The sequence below is a fragment of the Grus americana genome, chromosome 15 (genome assembly GCF_028858705.1).
Source record: "Grus americana isolate bGruAme1 chromosome 15, bGruAme1.mat, whole genome shotgun sequence".
Lineage (NCBI taxonomy): Eukaryota > Metazoa > Chordata > Aves > Gruiformes > Gruidae > Grus > Grus americana.
This window is the reverse complement of record NC_072866.1, coordinates 6,404,645-6,426,778: the sequence shown is the minus strand read 5'-3', so window position 1 is coordinate 6,426,778 and position 22,134 is coordinate 6,404,645. Positions and strand designations below refer to the sequence as shown.

The window sequence follows — 22,134 nt, the reverse complement described above, 5'->3', positions numbered from 1 at the left end:
CTCAATTCCTTCAACCATTCCTATGGAAGGGAACTCCTCCAAACAATTTAATGAGGAATGTTAATAATGAATGTTCTTGAAAAGTGAGAATATTCAGAACCAAACTCCATTTCTAAATTACTGGGACACTCCACCATAATCATCTTCCTGTTCCCTCAATTCCCCTGCCATATGCGAGGATTAGAAATTAAGCTTGCAGAATACTCACTACAGTTGAATTTCCAAAAAAAATGTCGTCAGTATGAGCAGCAGCAATTTTTACAGGTCTCGAAATTGGCATTGTTTCTTTAATTATTCCCCCCCCAGTTCTGTTGATTGGAAAATTTGATACAGACATTAGGAGATATTGGAAGCCATCTCACTACTTCAGGGATTAATTATCTGTAGATTTAAATAAAGTTAATAGCAAGCTACATCTATATCAGTAGAATCTCTGGTCACATATTTAAGTGCAGGCTTTGTCTCAGTGTTGCATAATAAACACTAAAAGGAGATAGCAAATATAGCCTAAGAACCATGACTAGTGTACAGTGTAATTTTAGTGCATGGGTCAATTAGTATGTGTAAAGCAGTACCAAAGTAATAATTTAAACAGTTAAGCTGTGAAAAGGGAAAATGAGAAAAGTAAGACATCTGTTAGCTAAACGAATAGAGAAAAATAGAGTTCATTCCTTTATGCTTTGTCAAAATATGCTTAATTAAAATGAAGCATTTAATTGTAGCTCTGTAACATGAAAATATTGTTGCAGCAATAATTTCACAGTTAAGGTTTGATGGAATTGAAAATACTCCCAGTTTTTGTAGAAGCCTATTTGTATTCTCTTTGCAAATTGGCACTGGATCCTGAGAATTCTTGATGCCCTGAGACCAAACTTGAAAAAGAGTATTACATATGTAGCCCAAAGGAAGCAACAGCTGGATAAATATTAGCTGTCTCTTGCAGCACAGGGTATATAGATTGCTCTTCTAACTTCAACAGTAAAAACAGAGTGCATTTTACCGTGGAATTAATGGATGACTGCTTTTATCAATGCTCAATTGAATTTCCTCATTAGCCAATAGTTCCTCTAATTTGAGTGCCCTTTTTCATTTATTTCTTAAAGAAACATTTTAACTTAATCTTAAAGTGTCACTTGATATTTAAAGGGACATATTGACATATAAAATTTTCAGGTCTGTTAGCAAAAGTTTATGTGAGATTATCTGAATGATTTCCAAATCTGAAAGCTGTGTGTGCTCTGAGCCATTGCTATTCCTTTGCAGACAGTCCCTGGCTTGCTTGTTTGTGCTGATGCAATAGTGATATAGAGGGAGAAATTGTAGAATAAGCCTACATGCCATCAAACAAATGGTTTGTAGGTTTAAATTGTAGGAATAAACAGGGACTAGGATTATAGGTGTGAGCGCTCCAGAAGCTCTTTCCATGTTAAGCAATGTAGCTGCTGAGCCCCTGGGGGAGATGCAAGGACTTTTATTCCCCTTGAATCACGATGGGGAAGGAAAGCCAGCCCTCAGCCTGTCCCTCCCTGCGCACAGGCTTCCTGCACTTACCCGTGCCCCCCGGGAGCAGGGTGTTAGGCTTCCTGTTGGGTAGTGCAAGCGATCCTTTGGACTTCTTTGTGTGGGGACCCACAATGTCTCAGCTGAGATGAAGCTGTGAAATGACTGTCAACAAAATACTGTTTTCTTTGATTGCTGTTTACCATTGTGTCTGCTTGTAGTTTGGGTTCTCTAGGGAGATGTTGGCAGATGAGGAACATCTCTTCCAGTATCTGCACCAGTTTCTGTGGTCCTGCCATATTACAATGCATGGGATAAACTCACATCAGAATGGTGAAATTGAGCTGGTTTTACTTTGGATGTAGATGTTTCTGTAAGTGCAGCCAGTGTGAAGACACAGTGTCGGGTATAACAGAGCTGAATTAACCCACATCATTTGACTAGAAGAAATTTGAGGCACCTTATACAACTTCTGTTTTGTTCAACCTGAAATTGCCCTTCTTCACATTTTGAATGTCCCAAACACTTTGCTTTTCCCTTTTCTCTCTAGTTTCAAAGGCCGTATGATTATTCACCTCCTTTTCGATTTGGAACAGTCCCAAATGGAAGCACAGAAAGGAATATCAGAAACAACTACCCTGATATGCACCTTTACATGACTAAGTATAATCAGAAAGGAGTTGAAGATGCCTTGGTCAGCTTGAAAACTGGGTAAGCTTTTTCCATTAAAGAATACCGTAGACTTTGCAGAAACAGAAATATTGATCTGTACTTATGGTGATACTGAACAGCCTGATGTCAGGCATGCTGTGTAGTACATGGCTCTTTTTTCAACTGCACTGTACAGATATCAGAAAGGAAAACGATTGCCTGTGATTTGTATGACTATTTTAAAATTGCATAAAAGCTTCAATATCCTATGTAAAATAGATTCAAAGGGCAGTATTAGTATTTCTCAAATTTAAAGACAGATGATACAGATAGACCTGGGTTTGGGTGGGGGCTCAACACAGAACATGATGTTTTATAGAATCCCTGATTACCTTTGCAGAACTCTCTCTCAAAGGAATGTGCTTTTGCAGGGCGAATTTCTGAGAAAGCTTGTTTGGCCAATGTACTTGTTATTTCTTTTCAACCTCCTCTCCCTTTGGTATGCTTTTAGGTCCACTCTTACATTTTCTTCCCTCCTCAAATTAGCATGGCCCTGTACATTTACTGTCACATCTGACGTATTGATTTTGATCTTCGTAAAATCTGTTGAGACGATAGACTCAAATGTACTATCTAATCCTGCTTCTGGCAATCTTGGTAAATATTCTGGCAAACATTATTGTCATTCATTAAGATCTGAGATCTAGACTTGAGTGCCATCCATCCTTTTCTCTCTCTGAACTAGCCCATTCTGCCTGGTTGGACAGAGACTGAATTTTCTTTCTTAATCCTCAAAAGGTACGAGAGCGACTCACTACTTGTATCAGTATTCATCTGGGTGACAGGAATGTGTCAGCTTTAGTAATCTTTTCTAAACATATAGGCTTGATAGTAGCATGTGTATTTTTGTTAGTAATACTGGAGTACAATACTCATAATTTATCACAATAGTTTTTTTAGATTTGTTTTGAAGTGAGAAGGTTAAGTTACCCACAGTGGATTTAAGTACCTCTACTCTAGTGGCTGTTTCAAGGCACATCTCGCCTGCTGTTATTCATGGGGAACACAGGACACCTTTCTTCCTATGCTAAATTAAGCTGTTAATTTTGGTCCTTTTTTGGGAACTACTTGTCCTTTTAATTTTTACTCTCCTTTTCCTAAACATGTAAGGGATTGTAACATATCTCTTATGAAAAAAACCCTGAAGTCCCCAAATCTTTCCTTAGAGTGCAGGTTCCCTTCTTAAAAAGTTATCCTTCTTACTGTTTCCTTCTCTGCTGTCTCCATGGTGCCCTCTGGACTCCCTGTCATCATTTCTCAAGGCGTTCTCAACTGGCATTTCTCAAGCACGGTTTGTCCCATCCTAAGACAGACATGTGACATAACGTGAGATGAACCTCGCCCAAGGCCTTCCAAACTGGAGGCAGAGCTCCTGCTCCAACCAAGCCTGTGCAAGTTACATTTCCTGGGAAATTACGCATTACAGATAGTCAATGCTACCATTCTGGCTGTGAATTTTTCAAGAATCAGCTAGCCTTAATTTCAGCCATTGCTAGGGTTTGCTCAGTTGGATGCATAGTTTATTTGGGGGATATATATTACTTGTAATTTGTGCTACTGAAAGCCCTGAAAAACTGCTGTTAGCTTTAAAATCAGGACACTTGTCAGACACTTAAGCATGAAAAGGGGGGGCTACCTGACTGCAAGGGAGTTTAGGATGTTCACTAAAACTCAGACTGGCTGCTCTCGTGCCAGCTGCTGCTCTTCCTCAAGAGCTTTAGTCATTTTGACAGCATAAGCAATTCATTTCTTATAGATTCTGCCCCCATCCCCCTCCCCCCGGAGCTTCTTTCCTCTTCTAAGTGATTTCTCAGTGTGGACACCCCAGGCGTCTACCTTGCTCCCCTTGACTGACATTTCTGTAGCAGATGGTGCAAATAAGCTGCCATGTGCAGTGTTTTCCAGATCAATATAAGTAACTGCTACCTACGGCTGTGCTCCCTAGTATTTGGTCTGATGGCACCTACAGAACGATTGAACAGCATGCCATCAGCCGCTGCAGTTTGCCACAATGGAAGTATCACTTTGTGTTTGCTTATATCACAAGTTTGGACGTTCCAGCAGGACAGTAGTGTCAAGTGGGCTTACGTATTTTCTGCCTTCAGTTTCTGCAGAGCAAGAACTGAGCAAAGACCAAATCAACGTGGTGATTGTGGGCAGTAAACTCGGTTACAGATCGGGCAGCATGATTGTACGTTCTTTTTGCCTCAGAGTGGTTTCTCTCTGGAAAGATGATTTCATTTAGGTGACCACACTGATCAGGCTCTGTCGTCCTCACCTGGCACTTGCACCTTAAGCCCATCCAGATTTTCCTTTTCGTTAAGACCTTTGATGAGGATGTGACAGCAGTTCCTGTGGCTGACGCTGCAGGGATCTCTGGAGCTAAAAGTGTTCTGAATGAAAGAGATGAGACTATGTAATACGGGACTGTAATAACTTGCATTCTCTGTAGGGAGGAGAATAGAAAAGCATGAATAGGTATTCGGTAGTGTATTACAATTGCTTGCCTCTTCTTTTTCTCCAGACTCATATTCTTCAAAAAGATAATTTTTCACTTTTACCAAATTTTCTGTTCTGTTCCTCAGTATACATAACTGTTTCCCCATTTTTGTATACCCGCACTGTATCTTCTTTCTCCCTCATGACTTAGTTGTCCAGATTGTTTCTGGCTTCCATGTAAAGTTTGCCCTTTCACCCTTATCTACACTTGATCAAATTTTCACCTTCCCTACTTCACTTGATCCCATGATTTTTAGTACATCTTGCCCCATGTGTTGCTGCTGCTTTTTTGAGGATGACCTTTCTCTCTTTCCTCAAACTGTTTCTGCTTCTGAGCAAATAGTAATTTCTATTTTCCTCTTCAGTATGTATGTGTTCTGCTTACCTTATTACGGCTATGTTGTCTGTTTTCATTTTTATCTCTAGTCAAAGCTATTCCTATACTTTTATCTTTTTTCATCCTCATCACTGGTAGCATAGAACAAGCAATATTTCTTACCTATTGTAAAGCTTGCTGCTTCTGCACAGCTTTTTGAAGATGAACTACTTGGTAATTATAGAGTCATAGACTATAGACCTGGGAAGGACTCACAAAGATTGCCTGTTTGATAGTGCTGCTGCTGCGAGTCAAAATAAGTAGTACCTGTGTTATTCCTGAGGAATGTTTGTATAACCTGTATGTATTTCCAGTCTCACTTTTAAAACCACTTTTGCTTAAGTGAAAATGTAAGATTTTGTCCCCTTGTATTCCTTCTGTAGAGTGTTTGATTCTGATTTTAAGGTGGAGCAAAAAATACCAGCAATCAGGCAATGACTGAATAATGCTACACGTGGCATCTGATCTAAATAGAATCAAACTGTCAAGTAGTCTCTCGTCACAGTTCAGCCTGGTTCTATTGTATCTCAAAGTCTGAAGTTTTTAGATCAGCTTTAATTAGCGTTAGCCTCTTGGGATGTATTGGGAATATCTTGATCTTTGAGACCATCGTGTTTAATACATAATGTTATTGAGTTGAACCGGAAGGAGAAAGTGGGAAGCAGACAAACAAAGCTTCAGATGCATAGATTTCTCTAAGATTTCTTTTTTGTTGGAGACATGCTCCTGTCCCTCTCCTAATTCTGAAAAGAAATTAAAAAACAAACTGGGGCTTTTATCTTACTTTCTCACAGGAAGTGAAAAATCAGCTGCCTGAGTCCAGTCACTAACGAGGCCAGGAAAAACCTCAAGGGCAGAAATACAAATAGGAATGTATATAAAATAAATGATGTTCCTGCCTTTATTTCCTGGGCTGGTGTAGGGGTTAAATAGGTCTTGTGCTGGAAAATTGCTGTACATGCAGAGATGAATGTGCACACATTTGTGTCCAGGAAGCCTCGAACAAAATACCCAGCCCCTTTGTGTTTTCATCTTTAAGAGATGAAGCTCAGTGTTTCAGAAATTAACTTACAAGGAAAGCATCTGCATTTGTGTTGGGTTTTTAAATTAGAACAAACAACTTCACTACATGGGCAATAGGCTTGGACCTAGCTACTTCAATTAGCATTGAAAATATTTAAGATCTTTCTAGAAAGTAATGAACTGGGAAATGCTGCAAATCAAAATGGAAATGAGAGTTTTGCTTTAGACTGACATTATGCCTACTCCTTCAAGTGAATCCCCATGGAGGGGGGGTTGTTCATTGCAGCTTACTCATGAAGGTTTGTTACTGTCAGTGGTGAAGGCAAATTTATCTGCTATATCGGCTATTCCCCTTTGATAGGAAGTCAACCTTTGTTTCTGAAAATGTTAAAAAACCTAAAATCTGTAAGGTCTCAGTAATATCTACCTCTTGTCAACAGTGTCTTATTTCTGAGATTCACAGATGTAGTTCTCAGAAAATGCTGAAACACCATTTGAACAAACAGTAGAACTTTCTGTACTCCATTTATTAATTAAAGGTATCAGTTTGCAACCAGGCCTGTTAGAAGGAGGCGCAAGTCACGCATCTTGTTATTGAAGTACTACTTGATATTTTTCAAAATGGCTAAATATTGTACCTGCTTCAATGCAATTTAGTACTGAAAGTTATCACAATCTCATGAGCTTGTCAAAAATGTACTGGTGTTTTTCTCTAAATTCCATGTGTAGATGTGATCAGCTGAACCACATGTGCTGTGCTACCTGCAGAGCTTCAGATTGCTCTTTAGGCAGGAGTGAGCAGCTCAGGAATTCTCCGGAGTTTTTTGTTCCTTTTCCTTAATGAAAACAGAAATGGCAGTTATTGTCCTGAGCATTATTCAGAAGAGTAAAGCCTGTAAGACATTAGCTAATGTATTCTTGGTGGATGAAGTCCAGCTCTGTTAGAGCCGTGGCGGCTCCTCTGTGTTCTTTAGATGTTTATTGAACAAAGTTCTAAAAATGCATCGCAAGCATTTCTGTCTATGCTGCGTTTAATTAATCTACATTTCCAGAATCCTCTCTACCAGAGAGACAGATCTTATTGATTTTGCTTCTTGAAGAGAGAATAAGTCCTCAAATAGGAAGTAGCTAATTATTGCGTTGTGTTTACAGCGGCTGTTTGGGTTTGGTTGCTTCTGTTTGCTTTGCTATGTTTTTGCAGAAGAGGTTATGGTTAAAGAATGTTACCTTTTTGCAAGCAAAACAACCTTACCTGTTGTAATTCTCTGGTGTGGGTTGTATCAGCTCGTAGCTGTTGAGTTTGCATGTAGTGTTTCTCTGTGTATGAGTGTTCTGTTGCTGTAAAACTGTCAAGAGGAGAAAATGCAATGGCAATAAACTGGAAATGTATTTCATGTTCTCACCTTTGCTCCAGTACATCTACACTGGAATATTGTCTGAGATTTAAATGCTGATGGCTGAACTCAAAATCTAATTGGGAGAGTCTCTTCTTACTATGGAGAGAAAATGGGAAACTTTCACTTCCCTGTTGCCCATCACTGATGAATCCATCTAATTTTTTCTTCACTTATTTTCCTGGATATGAGGACTGCAGCTGAGTATCACGCAGCGTACATCTTGTTTCAGGAAAAGAGATGTTCTAACTAATGCCGTGTTACTGCAGCATATTGATGTGAGGACTTTATTTCAGTTTCATTGCAAAAAGCTGAGAACATAGCTTGTTTCAAGGCAACCGCAGTAACGATTCCCTTGTGTTACACAGGCAAGCAGCCCCTTGTACAGCTGCAGACCCTCTTGCTGTCATGAGCGATTTTCAGTTTTTATTTACAGCCACAGCTGTGACTATATATTCAGGGATTTGATGCTAAAGTTTGCTTGGGACTCCATCTGCCTTCCTGTTAAAGATTGCTATGCTTAGTGGTTTATACACATCAAGTTTAATACCTTATTCCCTAGTCGTCTGTGGTGTACTGGTGGAAATACGAAGCCTCTTGGAAAGTGTGCCGTGGTGATAGCATTTCTGCACTGCTGGAGCCTCGGCAAGTGTGGCCTCAGGTGCAGTGGATTATCAAATTTGAGCTGTCCCCCGAGAAGATGCTATTGGCCTCCAGGCATGTCCTGAGCTGCAAGTCGCTTTGATAGGAACACGTGATGATTCTGTTCTTCAGCGTTTTTCAATGACAAATAATAATGCTAGAAGAAACACCTGAAAGTATCTAACTGAACAGCGTGGATAGCATAAGAAGTTATTTCCTCCCTGCAAGCACAGTCTCCCATGCGAAAACAACAATATGGTTATTAATATTTTTTTTTAGAATCAAATGGTACTAAGCAGAGAAAGTGCAAGAAAAGACCCTAGAAGGCTCTGATGCCCTTTTAACCCTCAGTCTCTAAGTTTATTGGCCTGAATTGAATTTTTGTTGTGCTTACAGTGCTTATAAATTGCATCCAGTTCACAGCTTTGCACACTCGGTTATTTGCTGAACGGATACAGAGGGGTCAGGGGCTGTGCTGGCAGCTTGGGCAGCGAGGCGCAGGCATAACCAGGAGGCAAACATCTCTGTTTCTGTCAGCTGGAACCCAACTCAGATTGTGCCCAGCAGGTCCTTCTGTTAATTAGGTCTGTCAATTAAAGTGGTTGTGTGCCTAAAGTAAAAACCAGACTTGTCTTTTAGGCAGCCAGCTGACATCCCCACTTGGATGCAAAAACAATTTCAATATTTTTTGCAGTATTTTCAATTTATTTTTACAGAAAAATTGTCATCAAAATTTTCATCAAAGGAAAAAATTTCTAGCTTGTATTCTTTCCCTGGTTCGTATCTTTTTACCTAAAAAGAGGAGGGAAAGCTGTGAAAGAAATTACCTGTTTGAGAGAAAAATTATTATTTTAATTTTTCATAGAAAGCACAAGCTCTTCATCATCATTCTTGTGGGCAGATAATAACAGCTTGCAACCGGAACTCAAAGAAATGTTCAGCAGACATAAATTTTTAAACTTTTAATCTAGTGGCTAGTATTTTTGACTGTTTCTGATTGACAACATCTTACAGTATTTGTAATTGAGAATACTCTTTCCTTAGACTTTTAATGTTACAATACATATTGCAATCCTTTTACCAAATTTTTAAGAACTTGCCAAAGGTGGTTGACTGAAGTGTGCTTGAGGGAGAAAAGGGAAGGGTCAGCAGGGCAGCATGAGATACCTGTAGTCTGTAATTATTTCTTGCAACCCTCCTGCATGCCTGTTATGATACATAAAAAGAGAAACTCTGCTGGAGACAGCTTTAGCACAAGCATAACTTTATGCAACTGAATTTAAAAATAATGTATCAAATCTTTAATATCCAGCTATCTTTCTAAGAACATGATATTTTCCTGCTTTCTCATGGCCTACTCGTCAAAGCTCTCTATTCTGAGCCTGCGTGGGTTTTGTGTTTTATACAAGCTTCAAAAACAGGATTAAAAAATCAAATACAGCAACTGAAATAACCAGTTTTTAGATGAGTGGTCCTTGAACTAGTCACATTTTTAAGATGTCACTGAAAGAGCAGCCTGTAGTTGAAGTATGTACTGATCTTAATGAAGAGGGAATGATGTTCTCCTCTTTCAAAGTGTCTTTCAAAGTGTGAAAGCCTTACAGGTCTTTTGGGATACTCAAAATTCACCAGCCTAAAGTACTGAATCTGAAACTTTTTTATTCACATGTGATTGGAAGAATATTTTCCTGAGTATGCATCTGCTGTTACTACAACAAAATTTATAATCTAAGATAGGAATTAGCCTTTGTTTTTAAAGGAAAGTACTGAATGACGAACCCAATTTGTATTTCTAAATGTTGTTTCATTAAGGAGAAATGTTTAAGAAAATTACTGTCCATATTTTCATCAGATCTATAGGATATTAATTTAAAAGGATTTTGTCAGGCCCTGAAAGACCAAATTACTGTGCCAGGTGATCATTCCTTTAAGGGGATGATAAATCCTAAATGTGAATGTGTGACATAAGATGAGAAATTAATATTTCAGATAATTCACTGTCAATGGTACTTATAACTAATGGCCAGGAATATGAAATAGTTTAGAGGACTGGTTTAACTAGCTCCTGGATTGCTCTGCTTCCCTACAAAGGCACCTGCTAGACCATTTTTCTGGATATAAGTTTTGGATATTTTTGGAGACTGAGGCTTAGAAGCATCCATTGCTGCAGCTGGTCTGAAAGACAAAGTAAACGATTCAGCACAGTTGTGAGACAGGACCGTGGGAAGTCAGAAAAAGAGCTGACCTGAACTTTAATTTTCTCAGTCAAATGAAATCTGAAACTGAGCTAGGCCACATCTGAAGCACTGATGAGTTTGGGCAACTTTTGCCATAAATCATATATGGAATATCATATTTTATGCCTGCATACTTTCTGCCTTGGAGTGGAAATAGAGATTTAAAATACTTTCAGAAATTGTTGTTCTGTGGTACTTTTTCATGCTGACAAGTTGAAATAATCACAGTTGTAGACCACTTAAGATTTTATTTTGTTTAAGTAAAAGTGAACATCAGTCAGTCTCTCCGCTTTGCTCTCTCCTCTCTCTCTCAGTGTTTGTCTCTCTGTCTTTTCCCTGTTTGGCACCAGACCTTTGCAAAGTTCAGTAGTGATTGATAGAATATTGCATTTGTGGAGTTAAATTGGTATAGTTACATACTGGAGATCAGGTGTTGTGAATACCAAAAATAAAACAAGCTCAAAAAGAAACTGAAGGAATTGGTGGAAGGTGGATGATTTGGCAGCTGTTAAACATGATGGGGCTTAATACAGCCTGTAGCGCTGGAAATATCCATTCATCTGAAGCCAAGAAGATATATTTGGAGACAATAGCATCCAACCATGCCTTATTTCTTTTATTGCTCATTAAGCACCTCTTGTTTGCTAGCATCATAGATTATCAGGTCCAAAGGCTAAGCCGGCGAGGACCTACTGCCCATGTACAGGTATGTCTGACCATGTATACCTCTGGGGAAACTTGTAAATCAAACGGCACTGAACCGAGATCCAAAACTGCCTGGAACAGCAAGGTGTTTGGCATGCTCCAGAACGTCTATCCCTATCAATTTTGACAGTAAGTACTAAATTATTGCACAAGTACAAATACACTTTCACAGACTCACAGGTTGGTAGGGGTTGGAAGATGATCTCTCTCTGGACATCATCTAGTCCAACCGCCCTGCTAGAGCAGGATCACCTAGAGCATGTTGCACAGGATTGCGTCCAGGCAGGTTTTGAATATCTCCAGAGAAGGAGACTCCACAACCTCTCTGGGCAGCCTGTTCCAGTACTCTGTCACCCTCAGAGTAAATAAGTTTTTACTCAAAACTATATGAAGAAGCTAATAATGTGAGTAACCATTTTCTTCCTGACATTCTGTAAAAAAAAAAAACATCTCTGCTAAATAGTTTGGCCCATTCAGTATTTTCTCTCCTGGTTGGCTGGGTTCAGGCAACTTCTGCAATCAATAGCTTCATTTAGTTTGACGTTAGATAGCTGAGGTAGCTTAATTTCAATTTATGTTATGATGCTTTCTTTTGGACTTCAATCTAATATTCATTTCCATGTTCATTCTAATACTCATTTTGGTATTACACTCTGAAGGGAATGATTTTCAATTGATGTTATAACTGTAGTCATCCAAGCTAGGAATTGGAAAGCTGGTTTGAGACTGGGCAACTGCTATTTGTGCCAAAAGACTGCAGAGATATGAAAACATTTAAATCTGCTGGCCCGCGTAAGCACGTTGTTCAGAGAATCTATTCGCTAAAGTATCAATTCTGAAATCCAATAGCTTAAAAGAAATGTGTACCTGAATCAGCATCGCTTTCCTGCTTTGCCTGCTAGCGTTACCGTTCAAGTGAGCAGAGAGCAGGGTTTGGACTACAAAGTGCCGCCAAGCTGGCAGCACGGAGGTAAAGACTTCCTATGGCATTTCCATTTGTGGCAGGATATTCTGGCATCAGCTTTTCTGATGGCTGATCCCTGCTTCCCCATCACTTGCCGTCCTTTCAGGAAATGCCGTTATCTTCACATTCTGTATTTCTTCCACATGTGTTAAAAAAAAAAATCTAAATAAATAATGGAATAGGTCGAACTTAAAGTGCTGTTCTGCGGAACCCTCGGGGGGAAGTTGGTTCTTGCAGGCTTTGAAGAGCAGGCAAATACTTATATTGGCATTTAGAGGGTTATTAGGATCTGAGAAGGCATTCGTTGAAATTCTGGGGAAGCTCAATACTTTCAAGTTACCTATAAACATTAGCAGACATCATCACATCCTTTTAATTTGAGTCACCCTTTCAGGAATTTCTTCATGGCCATAAGATTAATGTGCTTTTTTTTTTTTTAAAAGAAAAAAAAAAAACCTCTCTCTCCTGCTCAGTTGATCCATAGCAACTTTCCTCTAGGAAAAAAAAGGTTTATAGTAATTTATTTCTAATTCCTTTACTCAGTACTTGAGTGCTTTTCTGATTTTTTTTGAAAAAAGGTTATCTCCTGTGTCTGTATTACCTTTTTTAGGTAATGCAGTTATCTGTGTAATGTTTTTAAATATTATAAAGTAGCTGGAAATAAGATGAACAGGTGAAAGTAGCTATATCCCATCTAACCCCTCTCCTTTTGAGAAGAAGCTATTCTAAGTTTTAGGATTCATTTGATTTGGGGATGAGATCAGGTGCTTGGTGCAATGTGCTGAATTTATCCTTCATTATGCTATTGTAACTGGGACAAAACCTTTAATCTAAAAATATATTCCCCCTACTCGACTTTTCAAATTTTGTGTTTTGATAAACTGATGCTTTGCAAGTATTTCATTGCTTGGCTTCTGAGACTTGAAGTGGGACACTATTCCATTGCATAAATTAATCATAAAGGCACACGAAATTTTCCATTCTTTTGTTGCTAAGGGAGCCGTTACGGGGACGGGGAAGGTGGGGGGACAGAGGGGTGGTGCATGGGAGCTCCTGTGAGTGAGGGGGCTGAATGTGCCCGGTCAGTAACCACAGCCGAGAGATGCAGGAAGGTTCACGGTGGCTTTTCTGGCAGCCTGAGATTGCCCTGACAGGTGAGGTGAAGCCTCCACAATCTCTCACGATGGTGTTAATGTCTGTCAAAGCTTGCTCGTTCGAATTTTGTGTCTACACTTTCTGTGTGAAGATTGAAGTGAAGAGAGTTTGAGCCAGGGAAAAAGTTGAAAGCTCGTTCCCTGCTAATGAGTTCATCATTTAACTGGGTTAAACTTTGCTAACCTGTGTTGTTGCAGGGGAGTGGTTGTTAAATTTTCCCCTAATGAACTGGCAATGTCAAGATGTCAAGAAATCCATCCAGGGTATGTGAACTTAAGAGCTGCGTGGAGCTGTTTGAATTTGTGCTACAAGATAAAGTCACTGCTGGTGATAAAGTGCCATCATAACCTGAAACGCATTTTAGTCAAAACTGGGTAAAAGAAATCATCAGTCCTTCGTGCTAAAGGTTAAATATCTGCTTCTGCTGCTCCAGCAATATCAAAGTGTCACTTTAGAGCACTTTCGCTGAAGCCTCGTCTTCAGAGCAGCCTTCTTTCCCTTTCATTGCTGCGTCATCCCATCGTGACCTTTTGACACGAGATCCCCTGGACATGGCTTCAGAGATGCACAAATGACGGTTGTCTCTTTCATTGTGCGCTCTTGACATACTTTCTTTTATCCCTTCTTTGGATAAAGAAGGGATAAAATGTGAATTATTAAATTTGTAGTACATCTGTAAATCTGTAATGTAAACCCATCATAATTTAAAGCCAGTATTTTTGCACTTGCTGCCTTCCTAACAATAGTATTGATGATCTCTAAAGTATATGCTTATGTTTAATCTAGCCTTACGTGGATACCAGATTTTTGCCTAATACCAAATTATAAATGCTACTTTAAGGGTCATGTAAGGCATCTATTCTGCAGACTATGCAATTTATTTTGAAAGCAAAAAAGCTGAAAAGTAGTGGGTTTTGCAGAATGTTTTGAAAATGAGCTGTGTCTCGCCAAAAATTATGTTTAGGAGACAAAACTTTAATGGGTAAAAGTGTTCTGGATGATGGGAGGGGTGAAAAGGGGAGGGTAAAGGTGGTGTTAAAAATATTGTTTGAGGATTCACTGACTTGTTCTTTGATATTTGTAATAAGACAGTAATTTTGAATATTGTGCTTTCAAAAGACACAAGTGGAACTTTAGTAAACAGGTATGAGACTTGCTATGTAAAAATCCTTGTAGTCTCTTTTGCATTTATTTACAAACAAATTCTAGGAATAACATCACTTAGTTTTTTAAGTCACCTAGACAAATTTAAAAAATACATCTGATTTCATTAACTACCTTTCCTCAGAATAAAATTTGTATAATTTATAATGAATAATTATTCTTAAATATGTGATTGACCTTTAATTTTTGAGAACAAGCCCCAGAAAGTGCACATTTGAGTTCAAAGGTACTCTTCATCAAAAATAACGTAGAAAAGTCATTGTGTTTACAGCAAAATGCAGTGCAAGCAAATTGCTGATATGGTGCACTTTATATATTACATGCATTCTGGTTTTGTTTCAGTCAAATCTGTGGTGTTAATAATACACAGCTTTTGTGTGGCTGTGAAACAAACACATTTGGGGTGTTAGGAAACAAAGAAATGAGAGTGAGAGAAATTGATTCTGAAGTTAATGTCCTGGATCAGACAGATGAACACTGCACTGAATGATACCCACTTTAGCAAAAAAAAAAAAAAAAAAAAATTCTGTAGATATGGTATGTTTGGATTTACTGCAGTAGTTGCAAACTGGAAAGTGACATCAGTCATGCTTTAGTTTCTCTGATCCTCAACGGAAACACAATAATATTTATTCCATAGACTGCAGTGCTTGACAGTAAAATAGGAAGAATGTGAATAAACAGGAATGCATTAAAGCATCCCTCCCTCTCATTTTCTGAATACCATGACACAGGTCATAGCAGGACATAAAGTAATTGAAAGAGATTGATTTCTACTGTGCTGGATTACTGTGTCTGTCCTGGTTTCAGCTGGGATGGAGTTAATTTTCTTCCTAGCAGTGGGTATAGTGCTGTTTGATTTGGGATGACATTAACATTGATAACACACTGATGGTTTAGTTGTTGCCAAGCAGTCAAGGACTTTTCAGCTTCTCATAGTGCCCTGCCAACGAGAAGGTGGGGGCACCCAAGGAATCAGGAGGGGACATGGCCAGGGCAGCTGACCCAAACTGTTCAAAGGGATATTCCGTACCATATGGTGTCATGGGATATTCCATACCATATGGTGTCATGCTCCATGTATAACTGGGGGTTGGCCCAGAGACAGGGCAGCTTGGGAACTACCTAAGCATCAGCTTTGGGTGGTGAGAAATTGTGCTGTGCGTCACTTGTTTTGTATATTCAGTCATTGTTATTATTATTATTATTATCTTCCTTTTCTGTCCTATTAAACTGTCTTTATCTCAACCCACAAGTTTTACCTTTTTATTTTCTTTCCGATTCTCTCCCCCATCCCACTGGGGTCAGTGAGCGAAGGGCTGTGGTGGTGTTTTAGCTGCTGGCCGGGTGAAACGATGACAGTGTCTCCAGAACTACTGAGCAGATTACTATTTTAGATTTTTTCTCTCTTCTTTTTTCCATAAAGAAAACAAAATTGCTAAAAGATCATATAGTTGGTTAAGGAAACAAAGTACCATTGTCCAAGTGAGCTATACTGCTGTAGTTGAGGAAGAAGCTATGAATAAAAAGGGGCATTTTCCTAATCCTGCTTTTCAGTTTTCATAGTAGGAATTTGGTGAAAAGTATGTGCCGATAATAAAGATGGGGGAAATTATAGGGAAGTGTTTTCAGCTTTTCTGCAATTACTTTCCTGTACCTTTTCCTCCAATTTTAATTTTCTATACACGGGCATTTTTGAATGTGCACAGCAACATTTTAGAGAATGGGGTTTTCCAATAGCTATTCTGATTTTTCAGCTCTTCTTGGTGGGTCATAAATGTTTAGATACAAGACTGTCCACATTTGTTTTTCACGGATCTCCCACTTCAAATTATTAGGTTCAGTAATGCTCTATTGGGTTTTTTTAGAACTATTCCAATTCATAATTGCATACCATCTGATGTTCTCCAATGCTGTGTGAGCTGAAATTCTCCCCACCCCTTTTCTCTTTGTGCTTGCTAGGTAATGAAGGACATGTGCCTTTGTAGTCTCTCTTATATAACCATTCCAAAATGTTTATTTTCTCTCCCACCCAGGATTACTGCAGTAGTTCAGAGGAAGTTTACAAACCTGCCAGGTCCTCAGATGACTCATAACACTGTAGTCCCGTTCCTCTGCATTCATTGAAGATGCCTGGCATGTTTGGCCAGTTCGTGGCAGTTATAAATCTTGTTTCTTGCTGCATTCCGGTTTCTATAGTTCTCTTTCACCTTTCTAATAATTTTTAGCAGTTTATTTAAACCTACACAATGTGACAAAGCTTTTCACCTCCTGAAGTGGCTGCACTGAGATGACAAGTTAATTGATTCATTTTTACGTGACTAAGGTTTGCAAGAGGCTTTGAGCCTTTCTTGATGTGGGGTGCCGCACTCAGTGCGTGTAAGCTGTGTTACAGCGAGTATGTAACTAGAGAGCTGAGCGGTCAGCACTCGGACCAGTACGAAGCTTCTCAGCTGCTTACCACAGTTGAATTTTGCTGCCACAAGAACAAAGATCCTGGGGCTTGCCAGTCTGTCTGTAGAAAAAGAAAAGGAAGAAAAGGGGGAGCTGGAACACGGATCCAGGCTTGCCAGTCCTGCCTTGAGAATGGCAAGACAAGGATGGGCTACTGCGTCCAGCAGTCACTGCGTGCACGCAGCCTGGCTTTTCCGTCACTGCCAAGCAAAACAGCAGATGTGGCTTTCCCCACGTAGGCATAGCAGGAAGCAAAGTGCTCTGCGGCCCCAACAGCCTGCTGGCCTGCGCAGATGCCTGCCTGCTCTTCTTCCGGAGCTGACGCTCACTGCCATCTTTGCAAACGACTGAGAAAGGGGCAAATTTTCAGACTTGCCCAGATTTTGCTGTCATGGTTTTTGGAAACCTTTATTGAAGAATGTTTAAAATTGTCTGAAAATTCTTAAAAAGTCAGTGTCAGGAAATTCACCTCCTAGTGATGGAAGAGTTGGTTGCCCTAACATCTGAGATCTTCATTCATGGCTTGTTACTCCCTGCCCACGCTCCAGGGGTACATCATGTTCTGAAGCTTTGCTTTGCAAGGAATAGTACTTCTGTAATCAGCACATGGTGAAGAGATAATTAAACCTTGAGAGGTTATAAGATTTATGTTGGAAATGGAGAAAATATATCCTGAATATGAGTTTGTATTTGTAGAAAGAAAGACTTTTTTCAGGGCAATCAACTTTTTGATTTACAGTTCAGGCACTGGGCAGCAACTGCTGGCAGAACGTTTCAGCACTCAGCATATGTCAAAAAAGTACCTCATGTTTTTCAATTGATTTGTGTAATGAGATTTATTGTGACCTTATAGAAATAGTATAGAGAGAACCCACAAGTAAAGCCTTCTGCATCTTCAGAACCTGCTTTCCTTGTGTGTATCCACTGCAGCTGATGCCAGAATCTCTATAGGGAAGCTGGGGAGGGCGTCCACAGTGAGTGAGTGAAACTGATTGTTCCTCGTCTGTCTTTCCCAATGTTTTCCTAAACTGCTGTATATCTAAGGAGGCGAGCTGCATGTGTAGAGCATGATGTCTGAGGTAGCACAAGGCTTGCCCTGGAGTCTTTAGCAAAGGTACCTTTTCCTCTGTATTTCTGATTAAGTTTTCTGACAGAAGAAGAGCTGATTCTTTATATTTTCTCTGTGCTTTATATGCTTACATTGCAAAACTATAAATCCTAGAATAAACAGATGACAAATTCCAGAGTGTATTTGAACTTAGGTTGGTTTGTTGCAGCAGTGTCAGTACCCACAGAGAGGACCATTACCTTCCAACCCTTTGCTTGAGCCAAAGGCATCCACTGAGAGGGGAGGTATCCTCCCTTCCCCACAGATAACTGCAGAGGTCGAAAAGCATGAGATTGGATTGTATTGATTATGGTAATTGTCTGCTGTAGATCAGAATTGTTACCAGTATCTTGAGGGTATGGCAAACAATTTTTCTTCTTTTTTTCCCTTGGGTGCCTACCCAAAGGACGTGGATTTTTGTTCTATCTCTCTACACAAACCAGATTGTCTCCAAAGTGCTGAATCAAAGCACGTCATTTAGAAAACTGTCTGGCCTTGTGTTGAAGACTGCAGGCTTGGGCAGTACCCCAACAGTCTTTTGGCTATTTCCAGTTTAGTTACCCTCAGTGCTAGGTAGCCATCCATATCTTATTTCCAGATTTGTGACACATCACCTACCAGCTGTTTAGCATTTGTTTCCTCCATGTTAAACTGCCCATTTAAAAGAAGGAGAGAGTCTGACCTGACTTTTAAGCTGAGGATTGTATCAACTGGGTTTTAGGGAAAAGTAAAAAAACAAAGGAAATTATATCCCAGCTATTTCTTTTAATGCTTGCAGAAGCCACCTGTACTTTCTCTAAATTAACTGCTTCACTAAATTCCAGTTTGATGACTTGAATGGTGACTGTTGGGGTAACAGCATCCTTGAAGGGAAGCAATAAAGTACAGTAAGTAGTGACAGAAACTTCACTCTTCACTTTTTCATGACAGCAGACAAAATCCAACCACCTCACTCTCTCCTGATATTTCTCTTGGTTTAATGTGAGATGGGTAGGAGTATTTTTAGTGCCACATTTTGCTCTCTCATCTAGAGTTCCACAAAAGTTAGGGTTCTGTATGAATCTGTTGATTGATTGTTTAAGAACAAACATTGAATTATGTTGTGCGTGAAAGTATTTTTTTTCTGTCAGTAGCCAAAATCTGGTATGCCTAGGTGTTGCTCTGTTCTGTGGATATAAATGAAAATCTTTATCAACATAAACTGACATTAGCTAGTGGTAAGTCTGATTCCAAAACTTCAACAGCAACAAAATTCACAACTGGTACATACTGATATAATTGAAGTTGATGCTCTTGTACCTCTTTGAGCCACAATTAATTTATTTTTATAATTCCCTTTCCATGAAGATGGATCCCAACCGTTTATGAGCAGCATTTTGCCAGCCTCTGTCCTTTGCATCCTGTCAGAAAATTTTAGCAGTGCTCCATAGCGATGCACCGTGGCTCTTCAAAGGCACAGCAGGCAGTGCCAGCAGTGCCCGGGAGCTGCAGTGCCAGTGGGGGTGGCAGGGTGAAGGCTCCTCCTACGCCAACCTGTGATGGTGCAGCTGTGTCCTCCCCAGTCCTCCGACTCCTATGGGGTGGGCAAAGATGTTGAAAAGGGAGAGTGTGCTGCTGGGGGACATAACAGCTTTGGTTTAGTGCGTCATTTAGGTGGGTTTTGAGCTGAGATGATAGTTTTTTTCCTATTGCCTCTGTATTCTGGTAGTCTTGTGCAAGTGGTAGAAATCTTAAATTAAAGGGTTTGGCTACAGATGGGGGCAGCAATACAATGTAAACTTCAGTTTTATCTTTTTCCTTTTAAAGATTGCATATGAATTTCTGTAGGTACAAGAATGTTTTTTCTTTGATTGAAGTCTACTGCTGCAAGTGATTGTCCTTCCAAAGGGCCTCCTGCTCTTGTCTACGCACATTTAATGGCTCCATTTGCGAAACAGCCATGCACCTGTCTCTTCTAACTCTTGCTTCACAGTACTTAAAAATTATCCCTGAAGGACACTGCCTCTTTCCCTTTCCTTACTGATTCTGTTTTCTTCTATTTTGTTGTGTTCTCTGTAAACCTTAGAGAATGGGATTATCCCATTCTTACATTTTTAGCAAGATGGGCTGACAGACTTGAAATTTTCCACAAGTCCCTTTATTTCTGCTGTGCTCCAGGTATGGAGCAAATAATATGTTTGGAACTGTGAATCATCAATAAATATTTTCTATGATTTTTAAGCAGGATTTAGATAGCTATATCAGATATGCTGGAATACCTTCCTTTGTCTTAGCAAGGACTTAACCTCCACCTTCATTTTTGGACTGACATAAAAGAAGGGGGTATATGTAAAACTGGTGAAGTCACATGTTCAGTCTCATTCAGTGTTTTAAATAAAATAATTGGTTATTGTTGTTTCAATTCTAAATTCTCTGTGGTCATTTGTGTTGGTTTTGGAGATCATTTTGCATCTCAAGATACATATTATCCATATTGAGAGCAAAGATACAAAGATAACAAGGCAAGACATTTCATAGCTTGGTTTCTCCTGCGCAGTATTTTTTAACAGCATCCCTTAAAATAGAAATGCAAAACTATGTGTCCTACTTTTCCCTCACTAAAATAGATGCCTTTTGTTAATTTTAGATACGCCAGAGCAGGATATGTAATTAATGATATCAAAGAATCCATATGATATTCAACAGGGTCCTAACATCAAGGACAAAAGAAGTCTGACAACAGCTGTCCCTAATGATTTGGTTTGTAAACTGTTTTCTTTTATTTCAGGAAGTTGGATGCTTTCATCTACGATGCAGCGGTGCTGAATTACAAGGCTGGAAGAGATGAAGGCTGCAAACTTGTCACAATAGGGAGTGGATACATCTTCGCCACTACGGGCTATGGAATAGCACTTCAGAAAGGATCACCTTGGAAGAGACAGATTGATCTAGCCCTCCTTCAGTTTGTTGGAGATGGTAGGGACCAATCTTTTTTCCTTTCTTTTTCTCTATACATGCACAGTTAATTCAGCTTTAGTAGCTGTGAGCCTTTTACTACTGTTCTTTTACAGTCCTTAAAAAACTCAAGAAAATGCAAAACAAATGACTGAAATTATTTCTTGATGCTGAGACAGGAATTCTCTTCTTTTAACAACTCACCTCACCACCAAGGATGTTTGCATCTATTTTCAGAAAGTGTTTTCATATACATCACAAAGTAACGGGGTCCTCAATGTTAGAGAGCATTTCTAAATTTATTTCCTTTTTTTATTTTTGTCTTTGAGCAATTCCTGAGGAGTTTTTACTTGGTAGATGAGTTATCTTTCAGCATGACTATTTTGCTCTTTAGAAGTGTTTAGCTCAGGTCTGAAGTGGCGTGAGTGATCACTAATCTAGGATGGATTAATTTAAACTTCTGGTAGAAGAATGCTTACAGAATTGAAGTGGGGTTTTAATGGATTTCAAAGGGCTATTTTTCATTCTAACACAAAAATAGAAGAATTATAGGTTGTCTTGGCACTTCTGCCCTGCAGACGAAGAAAACTTACTGCACATCTTTGATATATTTGTAGACAGTAATAATGGCTCATTCTCCACATAGTGCTTGAACTATATTTTGATTGTAGAAATGTTTCTTTGCCACAGTGAAACTTCAAGCCTTTCACATGTGGATGCGAATAAAAATATGGTGGTTAAAAATATTTCTGTGTTATGACTAAAATCCTTGATCAGATTGGATGTGTTACATGATCATTTTGATACGTTTTTTACATAGATACATGTGTTAACTTTGCATTTCTGTCAGTGAAAAAGAGGGCTTCATTGAGAAATAAATACGCAATTAAGGTCACTAATAGCATGTCATTGAGACTAAGAATGGTAAATTTCCGTATTACAGGACAGTTTAAATGGTAAAGTGCAGGACCTTAGAATAGTGGCCTCCTGTTCCATAAAACGCAAGACATTAATTTTCATACTGGAGATAGTGAGTGTGTTAGTCTTCCAGCACATGGATTTCATTCTTACTACGATACTAAATGACTGGAAGAGATGTAATCATCATGACTGATGCATTTTGTCTGGTGTACATAGAGAGATACTTGTGTCATTGTTATTGATCTGTTGGACTTAGGGAGGCTTATGGAAGGAATATTGCTTACTTCTGCTAAGGAATGAATACGTGACCCACAATATCTAGAGTTCAAGCAATTGCATGCTCTTGT

At 39.2% G+C, this 22,134-nt stretch overlaps 1 protein-coding gene across 4 annotated transcripts in view; it reads left to right on the top strand.

Moving 5' to 3' along the window:
- The window catches only part of GRIN2A (glutamate ionotropic receptor NMDA type subunit 2A), a 190,100-nt gene that overhangs the window by 140,024 nt on the left and 27,942 nt on the right, over positions 1-22,134 (top strand). For all 4 annotated transcript variants that reach the window (XM_054843438.1, XM_054843440.1, XM_054843439.1 and 1 more), the window contains 2 exons: positions 2,051-2,211; positions 20,700-20,887. In XM_054843438.1, coding sequence (XP_054699413.1) covers positions 2,051-2,211; positions 20,700-20,887 — 349 coding nt within the window. The remainder of the gene's footprint in view (positions 1-2,050; positions 2,212-20,699; positions 20,888-22,134) is intronic.